The sequence below is a fragment of the Polyodon spathula genome, chromosome 12 (genome assembly GCF_017654505.1).
Source record: "Polyodon spathula isolate WHYD16114869_AA chromosome 12, ASM1765450v1, whole genome shotgun sequence".
Classification (NCBI taxonomy): Eukaryota; Metazoa; Chordata; class Actinopteri; order Acipenseriformes; family Polyodontidae; genus Polyodon; species Polyodon spathula.
The window spans coordinates 12,702,319-12,726,895 of record NC_054545.1 but is presented as its reverse complement, the minus strand read 5'-3'; the positions used below and the strand labels follow the sequence as shown (position 1 = coordinate 12,726,895).

The 24,577-nt window shown below is 38.1% G+C and overlaps 1 protein-coding gene across 1 annotated transcript in view; it reads left to right on the top strand.

Annotated features, from left to right (window-relative positions):
* slc25a21 (solute carrier family 25 member 21) overlaps positions 1 to 24,577 on the top strand; it is a 167,732-nt gene that overhangs the window by 101,705 nt on the left and 41,450 nt on the right. Inside the window, exon 4 of the mRNA XM_041266095.1 lies at positions 19,073 to 19,156. Within this exon, the coding sequence (XP_041122029.1) occupies positions 19,073 to 19,156 (84 nt within the window). The remainder of the gene's footprint in view (positions 1 to 19,072; positions 19,157 to 24,577) is intronic.

Below are 24,577 nucleotides of genomic sequence, written 5' to 3'. Positions count from 1 at the left end.
TGAATACATTTTGAAACCTTTTTAAATGAGAGTTCCCGTTGTCTGGAAGGAGAGAGACATTTTCTCACTAAAGGTCAAGCCTTACAGCCGTTGTGGTAAATTAAAAAAATACCAGCCTGCCGCCTGTGTTTTTTTATGTTGTTAATGCATTTTTGCCTGTTTATTTCACTTCCCAGCTCTGACCTTTTAAGCTTAATTTATGATTTAAAAAGGTAACTAATCCTAACCAGATTTTTTTTAAATGTGTTTTTTTTTTTTTTTACCATTACCATAAATTGGCAGTGTATGACTGCTGAGAGTACATTAAAAATGTTCATACCAAAAGGCTGACTAATTGTGGCCTTCTTGATTCTCAGTGAAGATTTTGTGTGTGTGTGTGTGTCTATATATATATATATATATATAATATAGTTATTAATTTGATCAGTTAACTTATGGTCATTATTTGATAATCCGTCCACATTTTTAATAAAAGTAACAGTCTTATAGTGTCAGTCCTGCATAGCAATACTTAAAAAATCTATATTAGTATAAAAAATGGGAATTTGGTCTTTTTAAAAGTATTTATTTTATTGTTTTTATTTTAGTAAATGTAACACATTTTCAAGGAACAACCGTTCTTTCGGGCCACTTTCAGTCACATACCTGAAAACACAAGACAGCTGAGCTGTGTTTCCAAAATCGGTTGTTTCATCTACCATTACTGCTACGAACTTGGATTCTTGTTCTTCTGCTTTTATTGCATCTAGCAGAACCTGAGAACTGAAGAAATTAAGCCGTTCTGAAACTTGTTAGAGGTACCCAAGAATGCTGTGGCTATTGACAAGTGGTTGCTTAACATGCTGTTGTAGTCAGAAATCAGAGAAAGTATTTTTACATAATTACTTCTGTTTGAAGAATTTTTGCCTTCATCGTGCCCTTTGAATGACAGTTCTTGCTTGCCAAGGTAAACAACAGAATCAATCAAGTGTTTAAGAACCTCACGATTTTTTCTTACTTGCTCACTGTGGTGTATTGTATAACTACGCTTCTACTCATCCAGTTGAACATCAAACCAGGTTTGTCTAAAAGTGTTACAGTGGCTCGCCAGTGACTTTGGGAATGCTTATGTTTTTGAGCTGACCTCGTTTGACATCTTAGATTGCTGAAGCCAGTGCTGTTCCATATCACCTTTTCTGTACTTAACAAAAGACAGTTCCAGCACTACAATTTTTTTAATTGACAGCTACTGGTAAGCACAGGTACCTTTCATAATTTGAATTTTGGAAGTGGCTAGTCTATCCCTTCCCTTCCTGTGTCAGTTCTGGTATTTGTGTTGTACACCTCCCTCTTTTTAACAATATCCAATTTTTCTGAGAAAGTTCTTCTTGAAAATTGGTTAGTAACTAAATCGACTACCATGTCTCACTTATTTTAGGACATATTGTTTTTTTAATTTGTAAAAAACAATTCGAAATATTACTTTGACATTAATATAATTTTCAATAACGGTCTCCATAAAAAGCAATATCATGCAAAATTAAGCTATTTTTACATATTAATGATTGGACAGCTGCACAACCAGGGCAGATCTTTGACTTTCCCCATTGGTTAAAATTCCTAAGACCATCAGCTGAAACAGAGCATACCTTCAACGGTTTATGTCCCACCTCTGCTCACTCGTGATTCTACACCTGCATAACAAGGGGCAGATCTTTGACTCTACCATTGGTTAAACCTAGAGAATACCTTCAACCGTTTATGTCCTGCCTCCGCTCACTTATGATTCGAGTGCCACTGAGAAAATGCAGATCTTCTATTGGTTGATTTTATTTTATATACAAAAATAAAATTCTGCGTGATTAATTTGTAAAAAAAATAAATAAATAACAATAATAATTTGCGATCAACTCTTTAGTTGATTAATTGGTCTGATTTAATCCGTTAATCAGAACAGCCCTAATAATAAATTATATATATTTATATAAATATTATATATATTTAAAATTCCCAATTAATATCACGTGGAAGAGGGCGTTTGGAACTGGTTGTTCTGCTGTCAAGTTAATTGTCCATTTCCCCTTCCCTGATCCTACAATGGGTGTTGTCAAGCAACTTAGCGACCCAGCTTGGGAATTCTATGCCTGGACTTGTTGGAGTGCCTGATCAATAGTACCTGTTAAAGTGTAATGAGGAGAACTAGTCCTTGTCAACTTTCCTCTCTAACCTTGGTAAAAGGCAATGACCAATACAACGCTCCATGAGGATGGCCAGCCAAGATCAACTACTTGGCATAATTCAAACCACATTCACATGACTCACAATGCACTCCAAACGGCAGTGATTTTACTGGGTGAGCCACTGTGGTTCCCTGGGGATGATTATTCATGTTGCACTTGGAGAAAGCTAAATCATACAGAAAATATTTCAACCTGAATTTTGCTGCCTTTCTGAATTTTTATAATAATTAAAACAAACAGGGGGGAGGTATTGCTGAGGGCTTATCCACTAGCTTTTCATACTTTTCACCTCTAGAGGCCTGGTGTGGTGAGTTCACCTTCACTCCCTATGGGTGCTGAAGTGCCTCCAAAAGTTAAAGGGTCAGCTAGGTCAAAAACATGTAATAAATATGTACTGGGTCGTCTTTTAACGATTTACAAAACTACCAATTGACAGTGCCTGCTTGAGAGAGGACAGAGGACTGCTAGGAAATGGGGTGTTAAGGCATGATTTGATGCTTTATGGGAAAAGCGCTCATGGTGCCATAGTCCCTCACCTATAATGAACACAAAATTCACAAAAACCATACTGAAACATTTGAAAAGAATATGGAAATGTAAGACTAAGCACTCTAGGAAATTTGGTTTAGTGGCAAGCGGTGCATCAGAAACATTTGTATTATTATTTTGGGTGTAAAAAAGTTACATGAAATACACAGGATCATAACAGAAACTATATATCTATCATATTTTGTCTTTTGATATTGTAGAATAAGTAAAGCATATTCATTATAGTAAGTAATAGATTTCTGCGTTGAGTTAAAACTTATCTCATACAAACAGACCACTGTATTACTACCGGGCAAATAATAAATGCCATAATTTTCTAAATCAGATTTCTGTGCTTAATTTAGACTTTTGACAAAAGGCACTGTCTTTTTCATGGTTTGATTATACAGTAAGTTATGTTCTAGTCTTACAGGTTTAAAATGTGTAAAATGTTAGCATTAATGTAAAAACTGTTTCCCGAACTGGAACCAGACCTCATAAGGTTTTCCATCCCCTCATAGAAAGAGCTGAAATCATTAGCCCGGTTGTCCCTCCTCCTACAAACAATCTATTAAGGTTTTTTTTAGCAGACAGAGGCAGGAATGTAACTCCCCATCTTATGTACTCAGGGCCCTCTCCTTCCACAGAGATACTAGGGATGGAGTTACAACTTTTCATTAACCTGGAAACCACCTAGTTACATGGTTCACAGGCTGGTCGCAGCTCACTTGGAGCTAACAAAGGGTGTCGGGCCAAGCTTGCAGCAGGGGGCTAGGTCCTCTAGGGCTGCCATCTGAATCTGATCAGGTCAACTGCTTTAACTCCTGCCTCATTAGGGGAAATAAAGAGGAGATTATGGTTTATGTAAGGTTCATGTTACAGAGGGCTGTCTCCCCCCCTAGCCAGATATTGATGGCTGATTATACTATTAGATGATATCTTGCTGCTTCCTCCCCCCCACCTGTACAAATAGATATATATATATATATATATATATATATATATATATATATATATATATATATATATATATATATATACTCAGAGGGCAACAAGAATGTTTGTATTGGTGAGGCTTTTTTTTTTGTTTTGTTTTTAAAAAAGGTTCAAGCAAGACGCATAAAGTATTTGAGGAATGGCTAGTCACAGTATATGACATTTCCTTACTATAGCAGCAAACTGATATGCTGCTGTACCTGCTAGAGTGCATGTGTTTCTTTATTTGCATGTGGGTTTTTGTTACTTAAATTGTGGACAACAAGAAATGTATAACAAAACCCTTTTTTAATTTTATTTTTTACTGTTTTTGTGTATTAACTCAGATACAATAGTGTATTTTTTTCTTTTGAGAATCTTGGAATAGGGATGCAAGAAGGCCACGACAAAGAAGCAAAAAGGTTCTCAAAAAAGTTGCGTTTTTGTAGTTTTTATTTGGAGAAGGAGTATGTTTTGTCTGTTTGTGAACAAAACTACTACAGACAAAATAATAACCTGTCCTCCAAAACAAAGCATCTATGTTCACTGATCTGTCTGAAGCTTATGAACAAAACAACATTTGAAACAGCTAATGACAGAGTTGCCATTGAGAAGCATCCTGTTTGATCACAGCAAGCATTTTGGCTGAAACTGATCTTTTGGAACTTCACATGGAGACTTTGATGATTTTTTGAGTGATGATGATGTGACTGAATTTCAGAAAACAGGCATGTCAGGTCTCACAAACCTATTTGAATGTTATCTCACTCTCTCATGCATAGCATTGCTTATCTCACGCATTAATACAATTTGTAAATTATATATATATTTCCATTTTTCCAAAGCACACAAGAACATTTTTGACATACAGAATTAAGAACGTGTATATTAATACATTTACTAAATAAACACGTTCACACTGACTGAAACTTGCCATAATGCAGTGTGTAGTGTGATCAACATATGAATATGCACTTCCTTCTCTCCATCCACAAGCTGAATTAGTTAAATTCTTCTTAAAAACTCCTGGGGGGGGGCGGGGGTACATTACACGTCATTCAAAGCCCACTGGTCGACAAAGGCCATCATGTCACCAGTGGACTGCATGGCTGTGCTCTAATGTAACCCAGGACCGGACCAGGGCCCTGAACATGGCTCTTCAGTAAAAGAGGCCCTCCCCGGTGATGTCGCGCTTCCTGGTCTTGCAGATGGCCGGTCTAGCAAGAGCCAGGAGCAGATTCAATAGGTAGTCTCTCGCCTTGGTGGAGCCACAAACAGGAAAATGAGGAGGATGGGAGGTTCTTCAAGAGGACGAAGAATGGCTGCAGTCTGGTGCAGAAAAAAATAAATATGAGACACCAACTCACTAACCACAGAAAGGGCATGCAGCGACCAAGTCATTAGCTGATGCGATGGCTCCATGGAGGACTCTTCATCCAAGATCCCCAGTTCCACTCGGGACTAGTGGGGAATACAGGTCTTCCCACTGGGGACTCTCGGCCAGTAGTAGTAGTAGTAGTAATAGTGTATTTTTATTGGCATAGATTATTCACTCAAACACTGTAGAAATGATAATTGCATTGTTTTATTGTGAGTGTGAGAAAAGCAAAACAGCCAGTGAACTTGCTGTTGCAGTTTAACTTTTTGATAATGTTAGCATACAATGCAATTACAATAATAGGAGAATACAGTACTTTTTGTCTTTGTTGGTTCAGTGCTATTGAAATGATACAGTATTTGGTTTTTTGGTACTAAACAACTCAGTTTACAACTGTCCCGTTTTGTCATCTCACCGTGCACTTTCTGCACTATACAAATATATTTAATAACAAGCAACCAGTTGTCCTAAATGTCATGTATGATGGACTCTTTTAATGGACTCCATTTGTAAGACTGAGACCTCTAGAACTCACCCAACCCCTTAAAAGTACTGGTTGTGTCTTGCCATCTGTCACTGGAACCAAGCTGAAAGTGATTTAACATCAGTTCAATTAATTTCCATTGGCAGCATACCAATGAATTGGGGTTCTACAAGCCCAAGTAGTACTGTACGCAGGCAGAAAAAGGTCTGTCCAGATTGCTCTGAATGTGGGAGGAGGGAGGTTAAATTTGGAAATTATACAGTGCGTAGCATAAGGCACCAGGGAACGTTTAATCAGAAAATGTTTAGAGGGAGTGGTAATTTAGGAAGGTAGGGAAGGCCAGCCCATTATTTCCATGTACAGTGCTCCCTTGTTATAAGGTGGCCCTTTATACCACAGAACAGGTTATAAGATGGTTAGGCTCTCGTTTGCCCTCGTATATTCAGTGTATGATTTGTCAAATTTCCAGTGGGGGGTGGGGGGGGATAGAATAGACAAACAATAAAACAACATGGTAAGCTTTGATACATCTATAGTACACAATTTAAACAGTTAAAAGAATCACTAAGTTCCTTATTTATTATACTGAATCAACTGCTAAAAAATCTTTAGGAATCACACATTTGCCAAATGTGCCATCATGCAGGATAAATGCAGTTATTTTTTATAGATTTGTTTGATCATCATGACAGTAATAATAATGAAGCGTCCTTACTTTTGTAAAAGTTAGTGATCAGCAGATGTGTCAGCCGCACTAAGAGCACAGCGTGTGGTTTTCACTAACTACTAGAATATGCATTTTTTTTTATGGGTAAATATCTGGACTTTCTTCCTATGCATTGGGACGTGGGTCATTTTGCTTGTAAATTGGGTATGTCCCGACCATATAGGGACTGTCTGCATGTATGGACGGTATTAAAAGGCAATAACAAAAACTCATGACAAGTACTTACATTGTTGAACATAACCTCATTGATAACTGCACAGACTGTAACAACAATGAATTGAACATTATACAACATACATATTTTAACAGCCTAAATGTTAATCTTAGCCTTTTTTCCACTCTGCTCAGCAGGTGACTCAACAGGTAAAAGCTCCAGTCTCAGTCCTATAGCTCCTGATTATATTGTTATAGGAGGCTGTGTGCTCCAGTGGTTGAAGAAATGGGCTTGTAACCAGAATTTCCCGGTTCAAATCCCAGCTCAGCCACTGACTCATTGTTTGACTCTGATCAAGTCACTTAACCTCCTTGTGCTCCGTCTTTTGGGTGAGACATTGTTGTAAGTGACTCTGCAGCTGTGCATAGTTCACACACCCTAGTCTTGTATCTTGTAAAGCGCTTTGTGATGGTGGTCCACTATGAAAGGTGCTATGTAAAATAAAGGGGGAATAGTGTATATACTGATGGCAGACCAAGCAGTGGTGTTTTCAAAGGGAAAAATCATGAACATGGCAGAGGCTCTGTGTCCTAGTAGATGGCACTGTGCAGGTTGATGTATTGAGAAAGGATCCCTGCACAAAAAATGTGGTCCATATTGTCAATCTCTGGTCTTTTCTGTAATGTCCAAATGCAGATTAAATAGAGCATGCACTATCTCTGGTGTCATTTTGCAAAAGATGAGATTATGTTTTACATGGTGCATATGGAAGTTGAACATTAGTTCGACACTAATAGATTGTGCCTCCGATTTGGTAAATTCTTTATTCTACATGTTATATCAGTTAGCAACTTTTTTTTAAGCTATCTGTCTGCATAGCCTGAGGTGTACCTTGCACTGTGCTTAATCCTTTTTGTATGTCTAGTCATTACCGACATAAGTGAACATTCCAGCAGTGTAATTAGTAACAGTGCTGGCATACATTTGAGTCCCATCGATCAGACTTGCACTACTCCACAGCCCCTCTGGCTGATACTCAGTAATGCAAATGCGTAACCAGACTGAAATAAAAGCAACAAGCTACAAAGCACAGTCCGGTTCCTAGGAATATTTTTAAAGGAAAAAGAGCTTTCGTTTGAAAGTAGTGTGGTGTCCATTTGTGGAATAAAAATGATGGGGGATTTATATCAGTGAATGTATGTTGGAGAGGTCTGGGTATGGTGGCTGTTGGCCATGTTACTGTATCTGGTACAATAGAAATAATAATGTAAACTTTTATTTAAAATTGTATGTCACATTTAATATATGCAGTGGCTGTTAGTAACAAAGAAACTAACCCATACCATTGTTACCGTTCATTTTCCAGATTTATAGAGTACATGTCTAATCTGTAGATACATCTGGTACACCAGGGTGTAACCATTAACCTGTTCTCCAGCAACACTCTGCCCCTAGTGGATGTAAGAAATAAATCAGTAAGAAATTGCAAGTGTGGTATTTATTATGGTGCAGAGTGTCTGAGAGCTCTACTGAGATCACAGAAAGGCTTTCAACTTTTTTATTTTTTTAAGGTGATAGGACTGGAAAAGAAAACTATATTTATAAAGTCAATCTAAACAACAATAAGAATACATTATTTAAATATGATATTTTATAGCCGTACCAAGTTTCACTTTTAAGGTGAAAAAAAAAAAAAAAAAAGCTGACCAGTTTCCAATCGAGTAGTGATATACTCGGCTCCTAACAATAAAACGAATATTATGAAAACTCCTGTTTATTTAAATACAGAATTTAAGGATCTATAATGCTTAACTGCTCATCACTGTATATCCCTCACTCTGATTAGATCTTGTCAATAAGGCTTTTGTTCTTGATTGCGTTTTTTTTTTTTTTTTTTTTTTGGTCCTATGCTTTCCCGATCTACATATTCTTGGCCCATTCAGTATTTTTTCTCATCATCCTCCATCTAAATCCAAGACGCTTGCTCAAAACTTCCACCTCAAATTGAATGAGCCATATGTAGCATGAAGAAGAAAAACTCATAAGCATAAATCTTTCAAATATCATTTTCGTTTGCTGTGCCAGACCCTTTTAGTTTGCTTTTATTGTTATTTTTTTACATTTGTTTTTTTTCGAGTACATTCAAATCTGTCAGATAAAACCTGCACAAACTTCCCTCATCATCTTCCGCATTCCATACAAACCAAAGTTACGCCACTGATACTTATCATTGAGAGAACATTAACTTTAAAATATTGTCTCTTACTTTAAATGATTTTTAAGAAATTGTTTCATCGTGGTAGAGGTACGTACCAAATTATGTAATACATATATATTTATATTATATATATATATATATATATATATATCTATATATATATATATATATATATATATATATATATATATATATATATATATATTCAAGATAAATATATATATATAACTGTTCAAACATTTTACAAATTTTCTTGCTTTATTTGTAAACTACAAATGTTGTTATGTTTTCCACTAGCAGGTTTACAAAGCTCGACGTGTTATTTTGTGTCTGTTTTTAATTCAGCACATGTTGTTTATGCCTTTCCCTAAGTTATCACTTTTCTGTCAGTTATACTGCTGTAATTTTTTTAAAGGTACGTAACCAAGTGGAAATAAGTTTTAATATATAGATTCCAGGTCTGTTCCATTCTTCCCTCCTTAGAATTCAGCTAATCACTCTCTATTCTTGAAGAGGTGAGGTGTGCTTTGCCTGCCAGACAACATGAAGTCAGAGTATTAAACATGATCTCTGTAGCTAATGAAAGGGTCTTGAAGTCCATCCCAAAAAGCATTGCATTACAGACATGGGGGAAATAGTAAAACGTCCTGGAGAGTTGCAATGGCCCATTTTAAAGCAGTTGTAAAGAGCTTGATGAAAACTCATTTATTTCTTGCATCTCTTCTAATCCATGTGTTGTCTAAAATTAGTTTTTCACCTTTTCTTTCCCACCAAGGCAAGCAGGGGGCATGGGGGATAATGGCGTATAGCAGGCTATCGGCTTTCTGCCATAGGGTAAACTCACAGCACATGAGCGGAAGTCTTCAAGCTGTAGTCTTGATAAGGACATCTGCCAATTTGCATTAATTAGCTCTGATTTCTCTGTAATGACAGTGTCCACAATGTGATTCTCTTGCTTTAGAGGTGCAGGTGTTTTTATTTTAATTGTATTAATACAATTGTGATGCGTGGCCTTTGATTGTTGTGTAATGGTGTTTATAGTTTGTTGTTCAGGAACATTAATACACTATGGCATTGGTTCAGAGATGGAGCTGCTTTGAATAATTTGGAGGATTTTGCACATGAAAACTTGTGAGTTTACCTTTAGCAGCCATATAATTTCGATTGCTCTCTGATATTTGTGGTGGATGTGTGGTTGTTGTAGTTTTCCAAGATCACTCAACAGAGAAATAGGCAAAAAAAGGGCCCAGGTTGAGTTTCTTAGTCATGGATAATTAATACTACTTGCAGTCTCCTCCTTTCTCTCCTAATAAATATATGATGTGACCTTTAACCCAGGCGGTACAACATACTGCTTAACCCCTTCTCTGTCCATAGATATCTGCCCATTAATTTGTATTTAACAATATATTGTAGTTGAATGCAAAAAATGTATATGCTTTCTCAAGGCAGTGCCCATTTAAGTAACGTAATGACATCTTATGTTTCTTTTTCAATACATTACTTAAAGAAGTTATTCTTTAAACTGCCACCTGAGGTTAAGGGTTGTTTTCAAAATGCAGCTTTTGCCCGTAAGTTGTATGTTGTGTGGTGCTTCAGTTGTGATTGCCACACTGCAATATGAAATGCAGTAAAGATTTTACTGGAAAGGTTTTATCACTGAGTGGGAGGGGTGAGGCCTAGTCCTCTTGTTGATATTTAAGTCTTGTTGTACCCATCTGGGTGTTGGTATCTGATGTCCTATTGGTTCAGGGTCAGATGCAAACCCCACATTACATTGAAAGAAAGAGAGTCATTTTGTTTCTGAGGGGAAATGTACAGTCTTTATAAAAACACAAGTGATTCCTTGCCAATTCCTTGGCAGGTTCATTAGCTACAGAGCCCCTGGCAATAGGTGGCCTGTGGTGAGAGAGAAATTTAACCCTCAGCTTGAGACAAGGCCTGAAAGAGACAAGGAGGCTCAGCTTCTGAAACATGAAAGTCAATTTGTTTGGTTTACCATCTCTCTGTCTCGGTCTCTCTCTGCCCTCTGTCCCAGGAGCGTTATTTGGAAGGGGGGGGGGGGGGGGGGGGGGGGGGGGGGGGGATGTCGAAAATACAATTTTTGTTGTCGAACTTGTCAAGTTTTGTCTTATTAATAAGGGTTTTATTCAGAATAATTATTCCCAAAATAAATAAATAAATAAATAGAATAAAATAAAATAAAATAAAATGAAAAGGTTTTCACAGGGCTCCAGTTATTGTTTAAAACTGTTTACTGAGCATAAAAAATAAATAAATATATAACTCCTTGCTGGCTGTCGTTGGTTGATGCATGGTAAGCTTGACAGAGGAACCAACCAATGGTCGACCCGATCTCGATTACGTTGTATTTTGGGTTTAATATTTCAATCAAGCACTTTTTTTTTTCCTTTTTCATTAACTAAACTGTTAAATCTAATTTGCTCATTTGTCTTGTGATCTCAAGTTAATTTATGTATTTTATGTTATGATCACGCCACAGCTTTACTTTTCGTAACCTCTTACCTGATCAATGCTTTTTTTAGTTTTGCAGTACTTTATATGATACTGTGGGATGTATATGTATTTTGATTATAACTTAATTTTATTTTTTAATGAAGAGGTGACAAAACTGCCAGGTAAAAGGTTGACTGCTGAGCACAGGTATTTTTTTCTAGTTACCTAAAACAAGTAAAGCTTCCTGGTTTCATTTGTCTCTGTGACATCAGGTTTAATGACCTGCATACTTGTCAAGGTGAGAGAACATATTTTATTTTGCCATGGAAACCAAACGATCAGCTTGTGAATGTTCACTTTGTAATCTACCCCACCTCCCTTCTCAGTCTGATCTCTGAGTGGTAGGTCAAAATGTTTCTGCTAACATGTGTCTGCCTCCCTGTGGCAAAGTGCCCACCCCTGTGTGTATTTTGTGTTATGTGTTGTGTTTTAATGTTGGTGTATAGTGTTTGGGACACGGGATATAAATGGGTCTGTGTAACACAAGTGTTTAAAATGTATATTTGTATTTAGGCACGAGGATTGCACAGCACTTCACTTGCAAGTAAAAAGTAATAATATGTGAGCATGAGAAATTGCACTTTATTATTTCACTTGCAGTTGTACCGAGATTCCAACTGAATGATTGATTAGCAATCGAGTCACGGTACAGCTGCATAAAAGCTGCATGTTTTCACCCACTCGGGGCTGGGTGTTCGGTGAGTGGAGAACGGGATTGGAGACAGAGGTAATAGTAATAATTATGATAAGTAATTGTTAAAATATCTGCTCACTGTCTTTTGTCTGTGTAGTCTGTTTTGTTTGTCTACTTATTTTGCCGAATGTGCTGTGTCCTGTTTTTGTATTGTACAACCGTTTATTTTCTGTCTGTCTGTTCATTCATTAAATGCTGAGCGAGACCATTCGCTCAGCTCCACCAAACTCCACCTCTCTCTTTGTTTATTTTCCTGTTTCTGGTCATACATCACCCACTCCGGCCGTCTTTGTGACACGTGGTGTCATCGTGGGATTACTAGTGCCACCTAGACGCCGACCAGAGCAGGAACCGCAATTTGTTGTTTAAAGAAAAGAAAACAACAAAAACAACAACAACAAAAATAAATAAATAAAAAATGGAAGGCTGGAACTGGAGAGATGGTTGCCAGGATCTGGAGGACATCCTCGGTGGTCTAGAGGACCAAGACTGGTGCCTTGCCTGTGGGGAGTTTGGGCACCTGGTGTGCCCTGCCCCTACCAAGAGGGAGAGGAGGAACTGGCCCAGGAGAGGAAGGTGAGGAGGAGGCAGAGAAGGGGAAAGGGGAAGAGGAAGGCAGATCATCCATCGCTCCCATCTCCACCAGCAGAGGAAGAATGTCTGCCGGTTTTGCCTCCAGAGCCAAAGGGAGAGCCGCACCAGTCCCCTGCAAGAGAGGGAGAGCTGCACCAGTCCCCTGCAAGAGAGGGAGAGCTGCACCAGTCCCCTGAAACAAGGGTAGACTACACGCCGCTCCCACCTCCGCCGCCAGGAGACTACACGCCGCTCCCACCTCCACTGGGAGGAGCAGAGCAGCAGGAGCTGCCTCTGCCTCCGCCACATTCACCGGCAGGAGACCACACTCCTCCGCCACCTCCATCGGCAGGAACAGAGCAGCAAGAGCTGCCTCTGCCTCCACCACCCCCACCAGCAGAGGATGAATGCCTGCTGGTAACACTTCCCCCACCAGCAGAGGATGAATGCCTGCTGGTATCACTTCCCTCACCGTCACGAGGAGAGGAGCAGGAGCTGCCTCTCCCTTCACCAGAAGGACCAGGACTAGATGCTGGCGGTCCCCAGCAGCCGTTGCATAGGCTGCGGAGGAAAGCATGGGGAAGAACCGCCTGGCCACAGTGGTCGAGAAGAGGGCCAAAACCCGCACCCCAGCTTGTCCTGACTCCCTGCCTCACTTCGCCCAAGGATGCCTGCCTCGCTTCGCCCAAGGATGCCTGCTGCTCCGCATTGCCCGGGGATGCCTGCCGCTCCGCATCGCCTGGGGTTGCCAGCCACTCCGCATCGCCTGGGATCGCTGGAACTGCTTCGCCTGGGGTTGCCAGCCGCTCCTCATCGCCTGGGGTCGCTAGAACTGCTTCGCCAAGAGTAGCAGTCGGCTCTGCTTGGCCACAGGGGTCAGTGTGGCCTTTAACACTTACAGACCTCACAGTGTCTATAAAAAGTTAAGTGGGACCGCACTGGGCCTCTAGCCAACTTCTGAGTTTGAGAGCTAATTGGAGATGGCATTTAATACAGAATACCAGTAAGATTTGTACCTGGTACTCACTGGAATATGAATCCCAGTTTATGTGCCAGGATAGGGTAGTTAAGCGCCTAAGGAGTATAGAACAGCTCTTTGTCACAATACACATCTGTTTTACCCTAATTCTAAGTCTGTCTGGCACTGATAAACATTTTACTGTACAACAGAAATTCGAATGACATTTGTTGTGACTATAGACCAAATATAAGACTTCTCTAAAAGCCACTGCCTTTACTTGTAATGCTGCCGAATCTGACAAAGCTGCTGAAATGTGAAATGTCGGGATGGACATGGAGAGCCAAGGTGACTGTGAGAAAAGGTTGATCTGACAAGTATGAAGTTCAGTAGTGTAGTCTAATTAAAGAAGATGAAGGCCAGTTTGTAACGTTTAACTAAGTGGATTCCCAACAGTTTCCAAAAAGTTCTTTCTGTTCATCCACCTTAAAAGAGTATTTTTACACTTTTAACTTTAAAGTCTGTTTTAAAGCTATTTTCAAAATGGCAGCTCTAGTGCACTGGGGTCTGAGATCTGTCTGCTAAATCACTGTAGGAAAAGCGATTAAAAAAAAAAAAAACATAACAGGTGCTCTGGCTTTTCTGTTCAGTACCACATTATGGATTGTTATTGCTGTGTTACTTGTTTGATAATGTGGGCAATAATCCTTACACTATCAGTGCACTAGAGCAGGCATTTTGAAAAGAGCTTTAAAACAGACTTTAAAGTTCAAAGTGTAAAAAGTTGACACGAAGTTAACAATGAAACATTATTTAAACAGTTGTAGCAACACATGGGGACATGTAACGCTATATTTGTCGAAACCCTGCTACCAACTATTTAATATTAGCCCTCTCAACACTGCAGACTTCAAAGGGTATCTAGGAAAGGTATCTCCACTCAAGACAGCAGACTCCATTCAAGTGCAGTCTAAGGAAAAAACTATATACTCAACATAGCAGATGAGTTAAATGAATCTTTGATATTCTCCTATATATAATATTTAAACAATGGATATAATACTTCTATTGCATAGCAGTTTCAAACATGAGGTTTTACTACAAGATTGATTAGCCACCAGTGTAACAAACTCAGGTGCGTCTTATTGAACCCATAGTAAAACCAGGAATGGATTAAACAGCTATGCAGTTTCTACACCTGTTTTGTATGATTTATTTCGATAGACAGTGAAACAATTTAGCTGTAGTGGGGTTGTCTTTTTGATAATTAGCACTGAAAGAGTACCATATTAGCCACCTGAGGTGCCACATCTCTTTCTCATCATCTATCCCAGTTGAATCTAGGTTAACTGCTGTATGGGAAGAGGTGCAAGGAAATGAACTGACCCCAGGTCATGCAGTGAGTAAGTGACTAGGCCTGCATTCACCACCTAAATCCCTTGGTTTCTGAGATATTTAGCAAGGGAAGCTGGTAAGGTTGTGGTCATTGAGGCAGACCAAGAAAAAGAAAGGTTCATTCCTGACCTGATGTCATATGCCTTTAATTAAGGTTGATTTAAATTTGTTTACAAGCCTCACCGGTCTTAAATCTTCTTGAGCTCTCTTTTTTTATACATGTTAGTAGTTGCTTTATGACATTATTTTAACTGTTTTCTCGAATGGGTTACAAGCTGCTGGGAATCACAAAATTGTAGTCTAAGGGACGCCCCTCTACGATGTTAATGTTTTGTGTTATAACATTCAGCAAGGTTTCTCCAAATCAGATCCAGTCAGGTATTCTGTGTCCCCAGAAAGCCAATAAGACTTGTATCTTTTGATCTTATGTCCTGGCAGTGAAAATCACATAAAAATAAAATGTAACTCTACCACAGCTAAGTACCACAGGACCTGTGCTTATATGTTGAAATATGTCTTTTAATGAAATTGGTTACCTGGAGTTCTGAGTTAAGTGCCTTACTTGCGTATGAAGCAATGTGTTAGCTAATGTAATTGCCACAATATTGTCAACTAATTTGTCATACAAAACACATAACCAGGATCTGCTGCTGCTGTCTGTGTGTGTGTGTGTTTGTGTGTGTGTGTGTATGTGTGTGTGTGTGATTGTGTCTAAACTTTACCTTGTTATGTCTTCAAATTCTTCATTAGTCATTTAGTTAGTTAGTAAACCAGTTCTCTTAATATTAATCTACAACCAACTAAAAGCTGGTTATTTAAAGAAGTTTCACATGTGCTGAATACAGTGAGTATAATGTTGCAGTTTATTTAGTTAAAATATGTGAAAAAATACCACAAGGTCCATGCAAGTCTTTTTAGTCTAGCCTTGTCTTTTTTTTTAAGTGTTTTAAAACACTTCAAATGGGCCATTTTTAAATTTAATTTAAAGGTGTGTTTTTGAAACCAAAGGAATAAACCTGAAAAAAAAAACATCTTCTAAACTTCAAGTCTCATAGCTTTTTTGTAAGATTAAACCACTGTCATACTTCCTGCTATGGTTGTTGTTTTCATATTGCAGTGTTTCGAGAGGTCACTGATTCTCTTAATAAAAGCCTTTTTAGCACACTATTAGTTTTTTTGTTTGTTTGTTTTATTTTTGTAGAATCTTAAAAGTATTTTATAAGGCTTGAGGTCAGTCTTTAATGCGGTTTTATGTAGTTGTTTTTTTGCCGTTCTTCATGTCTCGTGGAGAGGAGCGAGCTTCTGCCAAAGGCATCATTGTAAAACCCTGTGAAACAGTCTCTATTAACTGGTCAGGCTTTTTTCTCCACAAAGAGCTCTGTTGGTTTGTAAAAAAAAAGCATTTCATATTAAAAATGTACACGTAACCATAGAATTGTTACTAGCGTGTTTGTATCGACCAGCCAGCTACAAAACCCTGCTGTAAAATGAGTACAACTAATTGGTCACCGTGGGTTAAGTAAATGTTTTAAATTATCAGATGCAGGGGATGTGTGTAAGAGAGTCCTGTAAAATGTACATAAAGGAGGTGCAGGCTGTTGCACAACTATTGAATTCCAGCTCTTACGGGTCTCTCCTCCCTAACGTGGCTGTAATTGACATCGTATGGGTTTGGACTGTGAAGGGAGAGCCTTATTGACATCCTTAATAAAGTTTATTTATTTTTTTATATAATTTCCAACTGTGGTTATTACAAAAGCTGAGTTGACCTTAAAAAATAGGTCCTCATTTAATGTTTTTGTTCTCCTTAGTCTGTTAGGTTTTTACTTTTTGAGGGCTGTACTTTGAAGGCTGCTTGAAGCAAGGCAGTCAAATTAAAAAGTGAGAAAGTGTTCTGTCCTACTGAGGGTACATGTGGGAATTCAATTTAGAGGAATTTTGGTACAGGGGCAGATGTAGTGGACCTTTTTTTTTTTTTTTTTTTTTTCACCAATTGTAACACATTTAAACACTGCTTGCCACTATCAATATGACTAAATATTGCATATGGCGAAGTCCTGCATCGGTCGGGTACCCACGGGTGATCGGCACAAGCAGATTGGGTTCAGGTCAGAATGTGAACTTTTTCGCGGTTTGCGGTTTGGATGCGGGTCAAAAAAAAAAAAAAAATCGGGTCAGGCTCGGGTCTATATTTCAACCACCAAAAACGTTTTCTGTCCTTTCAGCGTACTCGTCTGTAACCATGTAACCCCAAACAACGTATATTAGAAGGTAAATGTATTTCCTGCACCAAAGCAGGAGGTGATTAGGGATGAGTCAGCTGACTAAGCAATGTTGTTAGTGTGTATTGCTGCGTGTTTGATACGTCGTAAGATCCTTTTATGATATTAAAAACGCCTGTGGACGAGTTGAAAAAAAAAAGCTAGCACATGGTTTCTGGATTCAGTCTGGATTCGTGACTGGATTCAGTGCTTGTAGAACCTGTCGTTATATTTTGTGTACGACAGCCACAAAACTGTTTGTACATCTCTGCGAAGCACAGGTGTAGCGCCCTTTTAACTGAAGGAATAGACACTAAGACATGTATTTTGTAGTAGGGAGAGTTAGTGTTACAATGTTAAATATATATCCAGAACACTAGAGAAAGCTACCATGCTGTATAGCCTATTGTATAAACTCAATCAGTGGAGAATAGTAGTGATATATGTGTGTGAATGTGAGAGTCAGTCGGGTCGCGGGTATGAGGACGGTGCTGCAGTGGGTTCCGAGTTCGGGTCAGGTCCTGTAGTAGTAGCTGGTCCAGGTCGAAAGCGGGTAGTAAAACAGACCCACGCAGGACGTGGCGTCACTATACTTATAAAGCGGTCATTAACACAAATCTTTGATAACTGAGTGCAATTATTAAAGGCTAACGATGCATAAAATGTATTCTAGTTGATTTTTTTTTTTTTTTTTTTAAATTAGAACATAAAAGGATTGCAGTGCTGTAATTTAATATTGAATCCTAAGGTATAGCTCTCTTTGAACCAAACTACTGACCCAGAATCTGTTGACTGTCTTCATTGTTTACACTTTAGGAATTCACTTTGTATTAAGAAATCTGTGTAAGCAATCAGAAAAAAAAACCCAGCAAGGGAAGCCTTTAATTAAGCATTGTGTCTTTATGTGAATTACTACAATACAGAGTTTATGTGTAATAAAACAAAGGCTTGCTAGTCAGAGCTCTTTTATCCAAATCAACATAGACCTTTTTGTTTTTCTAATAAGAAAAATTAAAAAAAATAAATAAAAATATGAATAACAAACAAAATACATAAGCCCCTATAAATGTCTGCGTTGTTTGTTTGTGGTATGATCATTTTATTGGGTACTGTTTCCTTTCTAAAAAAATCATGCTAATGATGATTTGTTGTAAATATCTTTCCAGAATATAGCCCAACATATGTACACTATTGTATGTATACATTATATAGAAAGGATTGAAATATGAAGGGATAAATATTAAAGATGAACAGTATATAGTGAATGTGTTATACTGTAACAGACTACTGAGTAAACAGTGGCATGGGTATAGAGTAATAGCTATTGTTGAAATAATTAAACAAGTTATTTTAAGTGTTTAAACTCTAAATGGAACACCTCAATCAGTTGTCATGTGTTTCTTTGTAGTGTTTTGCACATTCCACTGTGAGAATTTGTGAAGATCATTTTACAAAGGTTCTATTCATTTCTGCACCTTGAGCATTTGAAACCTAACCTATTATATATATATATATATATATATATATATATATATATATATATATATATATATATATATATATATATATATATATATATATATATATATATATAGTTTTTTAATACAGAAAAATAAAACAATACATTTGTTACTTATGGATTTAGTTTACTTCACAATTTATGAAAGTGTACTGGCATGCAATGAGAACAATGCTTGTACATGACAAGTCTTTTCGCTCATTGGTGTTGCTTGGCATCCTTTATAGCCACCCGGCACACACTTTGCTTGTTAACGCCAGTCCACTACTGGGGCTGGTGCATAATACCATAGTGCAATTTGATATTTTTCTGAGAGTGATATATTTTACTATGAATTAAATCTGTAGAAGACACTAACACCCATGTAACACTAAACACTGGTGAGCACCAGTGAATTTTAAGTATGGTTGCTTCTGCTCAAATTGAATGGATATGCTGTCAGTTTAATCAGCCTGTGTCTTCTATCTCACAGGTTCCAAATCCAGAGGGGGACTAGTGACCCAAACAGCTACAAGAGCCTCCGTGACTGCTTCCAGACCATTTTCCGGAATGAAGGGTACCTATCTGTCAATGGGTTTGAACTTTCAATCATTGGCCTCAATTGGTTTGACAAGCTATGATGATGTAACTGTGTGGTATTTTGTAGTAATTTAGTAAAGCCCTGTTCCAATCAAGTCTTTTCTTGGTTGAAACAATGTCCTGGGCTTTAATGTACTGAGAGCTCCAAGAAATGACAGTGTCAGGTCATACATTGAATGTCAGAGCAAGTGTAGAGATATTAATTCAAACACATAAACACATGATTACCTCTTGACTGGAGAGCTTGCTGTTTATATTATTGGTAAGATGTGCGTCTTTGAACTGTGGGGTTTGTTGTTCGCGTCCAGTCCTTGCCTCGCCATTCAATTCACTTGCCTGATACCAAGTCATTACAAATACACTGGGGGACTGACAGTGATAAATGATAAGAGAAAAAACAAGATTGAGTTCTAAAGGTATTCTGGTTTTAGTTCCACCTCACCTTTACCTGTAAATCAGCTGGCAGAAACAGATTGCTTGTTTTACACTGTCATGTGGCTACCTCATTCTATACAGATTCAGCTCATTAGTTTCTATAGACCCGATTGGAACCCCTGTATGTGCAATTCATTGTCCAATGAAAGTACAGGTACCTAGGAAGTGCTACCCTTGATGGCAATACAAGTGTAAAGCACTGACCTTCAATCCTTTTGTTTATGCTTCAGCTCTGTCAGATCAGCACTGGATACCCACAGGCTCTTTATTTTTTTGAATACCTAAGAAATGCAATCTGTAAACACCTGTTGGGCTTTTAAGATTTTAAAACAGATTTCACAATATTATTTGTTTGTGTGCAGGCTGCTTATGTGATAACATAGAGTGATGAGGGCATTATTGCTTGGTAAGGACCACAATGGAGGTAGTTAAACATTTCGAAGTGATGCTACCTGGGAGCACTTAGTAGACACTATTAGGCTGTATTAAAGGAAGTTCTCCTAATGATCATTAAATTTGGTTTACTGTCAGACCATTTTGACAGCTTTGTAATGATTACTGTGTCTGTCAACCATGGATTTACCTGTCTATAGCTAGATAGCCAGTATTGTAAAAGCTAGCATTCGTTTTATGACTCTTCATATAACTGAGACCATGTGACGCGCTGTTTGAGACAAGATTTACACTGTGCAACAAAGGGTGTTTTTAAGCTAACTGTCTAACTTGTGATCCCACACAAAATATTATTATTGTAAACGATTAGTAAATATGTATAAAGCACTTGTAAATGTTATAACTAAACTGATGCCTGATGATGAAATTAGTCTGCTATTTTATCACCTTATGTATTCAGTCTATAATTGCTCAAACAAAGCAGGTCTTCCATAATGAAACGGTAATAGGGTTTTCTGGGGCTTACATTCACTAGGGATTCTGTCACTGTTTAACAGGTTAACAGTTTAAGTCATGAGTTCAAGTTCATGTTATCTGGAGTTACCGAAGTCTTGAAAATGAAGTGGTTTAAAATGTACTAAATGCATCAAGTTGTCAAACTGTTCTGAGCAGTATTTAAGTTACCTTGTCAAGTGAAGAATTTGTATTCCTATTGCAAACTGAACACATCATATGCAAATTAGTTTGAGAAAGCGTGGGCATGATCAAACACTGACAGCTTAAATTTATGTAAAGTGTAGATGATATTAATATGTTGTATGGTATTGTGTTGTATCTAGTAGGAGAAAGAATATGAAAAAGAGCAATGGAAATGAAATTTACTCTAGATGTTGATCGCTTTCTTGTGCTGGGAGGTTTGAAGCTAGCTATTTTAAAATGTTGGCAGAACAAATACACTAAGTGGTGGGTTCAGTGAAACAATACAACACCCACATTTTTTTCTCTTATGACATTTGGAGGTGTGGCATCTACAGCTATGGCCAAAAGATTTGCCTCACCTGGAATTATAAGATTGAGACATAATGAAACATGTATAACTATACAGTACTATGCAAAAGTTCTAGGCAGGTGTGAAAAAATGCTGTAAAGTAAGAATGCTATCAAAAATAGACATGTTAATAGATTATATTTATCAATTAACAAAATGCAAAGTGAGTGAACAGAAAAAAAATCTACATCAAATCAATATTTGGTGTGACCACCCTTTGCCTTCAAAACAGCATCAATTCTTCTAGGTACACTTGCACAAAGTCAGGGATTTTGTAGGCATACAGTCAGGTGTATGATTAAATAATTATACCAGACAGGTGCTAATGATCATCAATTCAATATGTAGGTTGAAACACAGTCATTAACTGAAACAGAAACAGCTGTGCAGGAGGAATAAAACTGGGTGAGGAACAGCCAAACTCAGCTAACAAGGTGAGGTTGCTGAAGACAGTTTACTGTCAGAAGTCATACACCATGGCAAGACTGAGCACAGCAACAAGAGAAAAGGTAGTTATACTGTATCAACAAGGTCTCTCCCAGGCAGAGATTTCAAGGCAGACAGGGGTTTCCAGATGTGCTGTCCAAGCTCTTTTGAAGAAGCACAAAGAAACGGGCAACGTTGAGGACCATAGACGCAGTGGTCGGCCAAAGAAACTTACTGCAGCAGATGAAAGACACATCATGCTTACTTCCCTTCGCAATCGGAAGGTGTCCAGCAGTGCCATCAGCTCAGAATTGGCAGAAAACAGTGAGACCCTGGTACGCCCATCTACTGTCCGGAGAAGTCTGGTCAGAAGTGGCCTTCATGGAAGACTTGCGGCCAAAAAGCCATACCTTCGATGTGGAAACCAGGCCAAGTGACTCAACTATGCACAAAAACACAGGAACTGGGGTACAGAAAAATGGCAGCAGGTGCTCTGGACTGATGAGTCAAAATTTGAAATATTTGGCTGTAGCAGAAGTTGCGCCGAAGGGCTGGAGAGTGGTACACGAATGAGTGTCTGCAGGCAACAGTGAAGTATGGTGGAGGTTCCTTGCAAGTTTGGGGCTGCATTTCTGCAAATGGAGTTGGAGATTTAGTCAGAATTAATGGGAATTACAGGCAGTTACTTATCCATCATGCAACACCATCAGGGAGGCATCTGATTGGCCCCAAATTTATTCTACAGCATAACAACGACCCCAAACATACAGCTAAAGTCAATAAGAACTATCTACAGCGTAAAGAAGAACAAGGAGTCCTGGGAGTGATGGTGTGGCTCCCACAGAGCCCTGATCTCAACATAATCGAGTCTGTCTGGGATTACATGAAGAGAGAGAAGCAACTGAGGCTGCCTAAATCCACAGAAGAACTGGGGTTAGTTCTCCAAGATGTTTGGGCCAACCTACCTGCCGAGTTCCTTCAAAAACTGTGTGCAAGTGTACCTAGAAGAATTGATGCTGTTTTGAAGGCAAAGGGTGGTCACACCAAACATTGATTAGATGTAGATTTTTCTCCTGTTCACTCACTTTGCTTTTTGTTAATTGATAAATATAATCTATTAACATGTCTATTTTTGAAAGCATTCTTACTTTACAGCATTTTTTCACACCTGCCTAAAACTTTTGCACAGTACTGTGTGTGTGTGTGTGTGTATATATATATATATATATATATATATATATATATATATATATATATATATATATATATATATATATATATATGAATGAAATGAATGAATGAATGAACATAATTTAGACATATATCATTGGACAATATATGTAGTGCAGAATGAAGTTCAGTTGAGCATTTCTTATTTTCATGGAGGCTATGATTTTGTTTGTTGAGGAATAGTCATCCTCAATTTTGTAGCTTAGTATATACAATATGTAGCACAGTGTAGTGCACTGTAGTTTTTGTCTGAGTTAGTGACTTAGCATTTTGAGCTTGGAGAACTGGCCCCCTTGTCATTGACAGTTTGCAGACCTGTGCTAAACCACTTGGGAGTACATCTGTTTATTGAGAGCTGACAGTTTTATAGTCTACATAAAACTGATCTGGTGTGAATTGGGCAAGAGCGCAGGTCACGTCTGGCATCTGACAGTAGGAAAACGCTACTGAGCTCCAGCTCTCATTCTGTATACATACATACTGAACATACATGCAAACATGTATATATGCAAAATAGTATATAGAGATACATGTGGATATCTGTGTGTTTTAATGTAGTTCTCTGTCGATATCCCTATAAATTGGAGAGGATAGTTGCCAATAATTATTGTTATCAATTTGAGTTTGCATTAATGCTTACATGTCAATGCCTATACATGTGCACACATCCAGGGGTGGACAATAAATTAGAAACACCTGACATGCAGTACCACTGTAGGATTGATATTCTTATCGGAAATGGGGAGGGGGGCGGGGGGGGTGGGTTGTTCACCAGTATGGCTCACTGCCAACAAAGTACCTACTATCAGCCCTCTGTCTTGCAAACTATGACTGAAAATGCATGAAAGGGGACTCTTCACTAAATATTACAAAAAGTAATCTCAAATACATTCAGATCATTGCTGTATTGTTATCGGCTTCCTCTATTCTTTATTGTTGGCCATTATGCTACTCCATGAAAAAAGTGGTTTAATGGAGGCATATTTTATTTTTCATTTTTTATTCAGTAGCTGTTGTATTGAAAAATTAAATGACATGTTGATACAAATCCCTGTTACAGGAATTACATGCACACATACATACCTAATTTCCATGTAAGTCTTAGTGACTGAAACAGGGTAATTGGAATAGATTAATTAGAAGAAAGATAAATAATAGCTCAAAATTGTTCCTGACACCGTGATACACCATTTAAACCTACCATATTTAATCTGTGAAAAACGAAATTGTGCAACTGCCAAAATGGTCCCTGTCTAATAACTGCCCATGGCTAAATGTCAGCTTAACAGACAGTGTAGATGTTAGTTGTCATCACTGAAATTGTAGAGGAAACAGTTCACATAGACAAGACTTTGATTTTTCAGTAATGCTGGTAGGGTCTCAAAATGGCATATTGAAGTGGCAGTCTGAAACTGAACTTACTTGATTAATTCTGTCCCCTAGGGTTGCATACCCCCAAAGTTGGGGATGAAATGGAGGTACCTGTACTTACAATATGTCACACACTTTTTCCTTTTTCCTTTTGTCTGCTTATTTAATTGTGATGGACCTTGCTAAGGACATTCTTTATCCCTTGTGGTTGAGAGTATCAATATCTGGGGGTACATAGATTCCAGGCCCCAGTCAATTCAGATAAAAATGTTAAGTCCTACTGGTAGAGTTGTATAGTAACCCAACTGTAGTGTTCAGTTCTGGTTTATTATTGGAACAAGTCCAATGTTTGCTGGCTCTGTGGGGGGCAAAAACAACATATTCCTATTGGTGCACCCTCGATCACTCATGATAAGTTTGCAGTAAATTATGACAAAGTAAAAGATATTTCCAATATTTCCAACCTCTAAGTAAACCCATCAATCTGTCAATTAA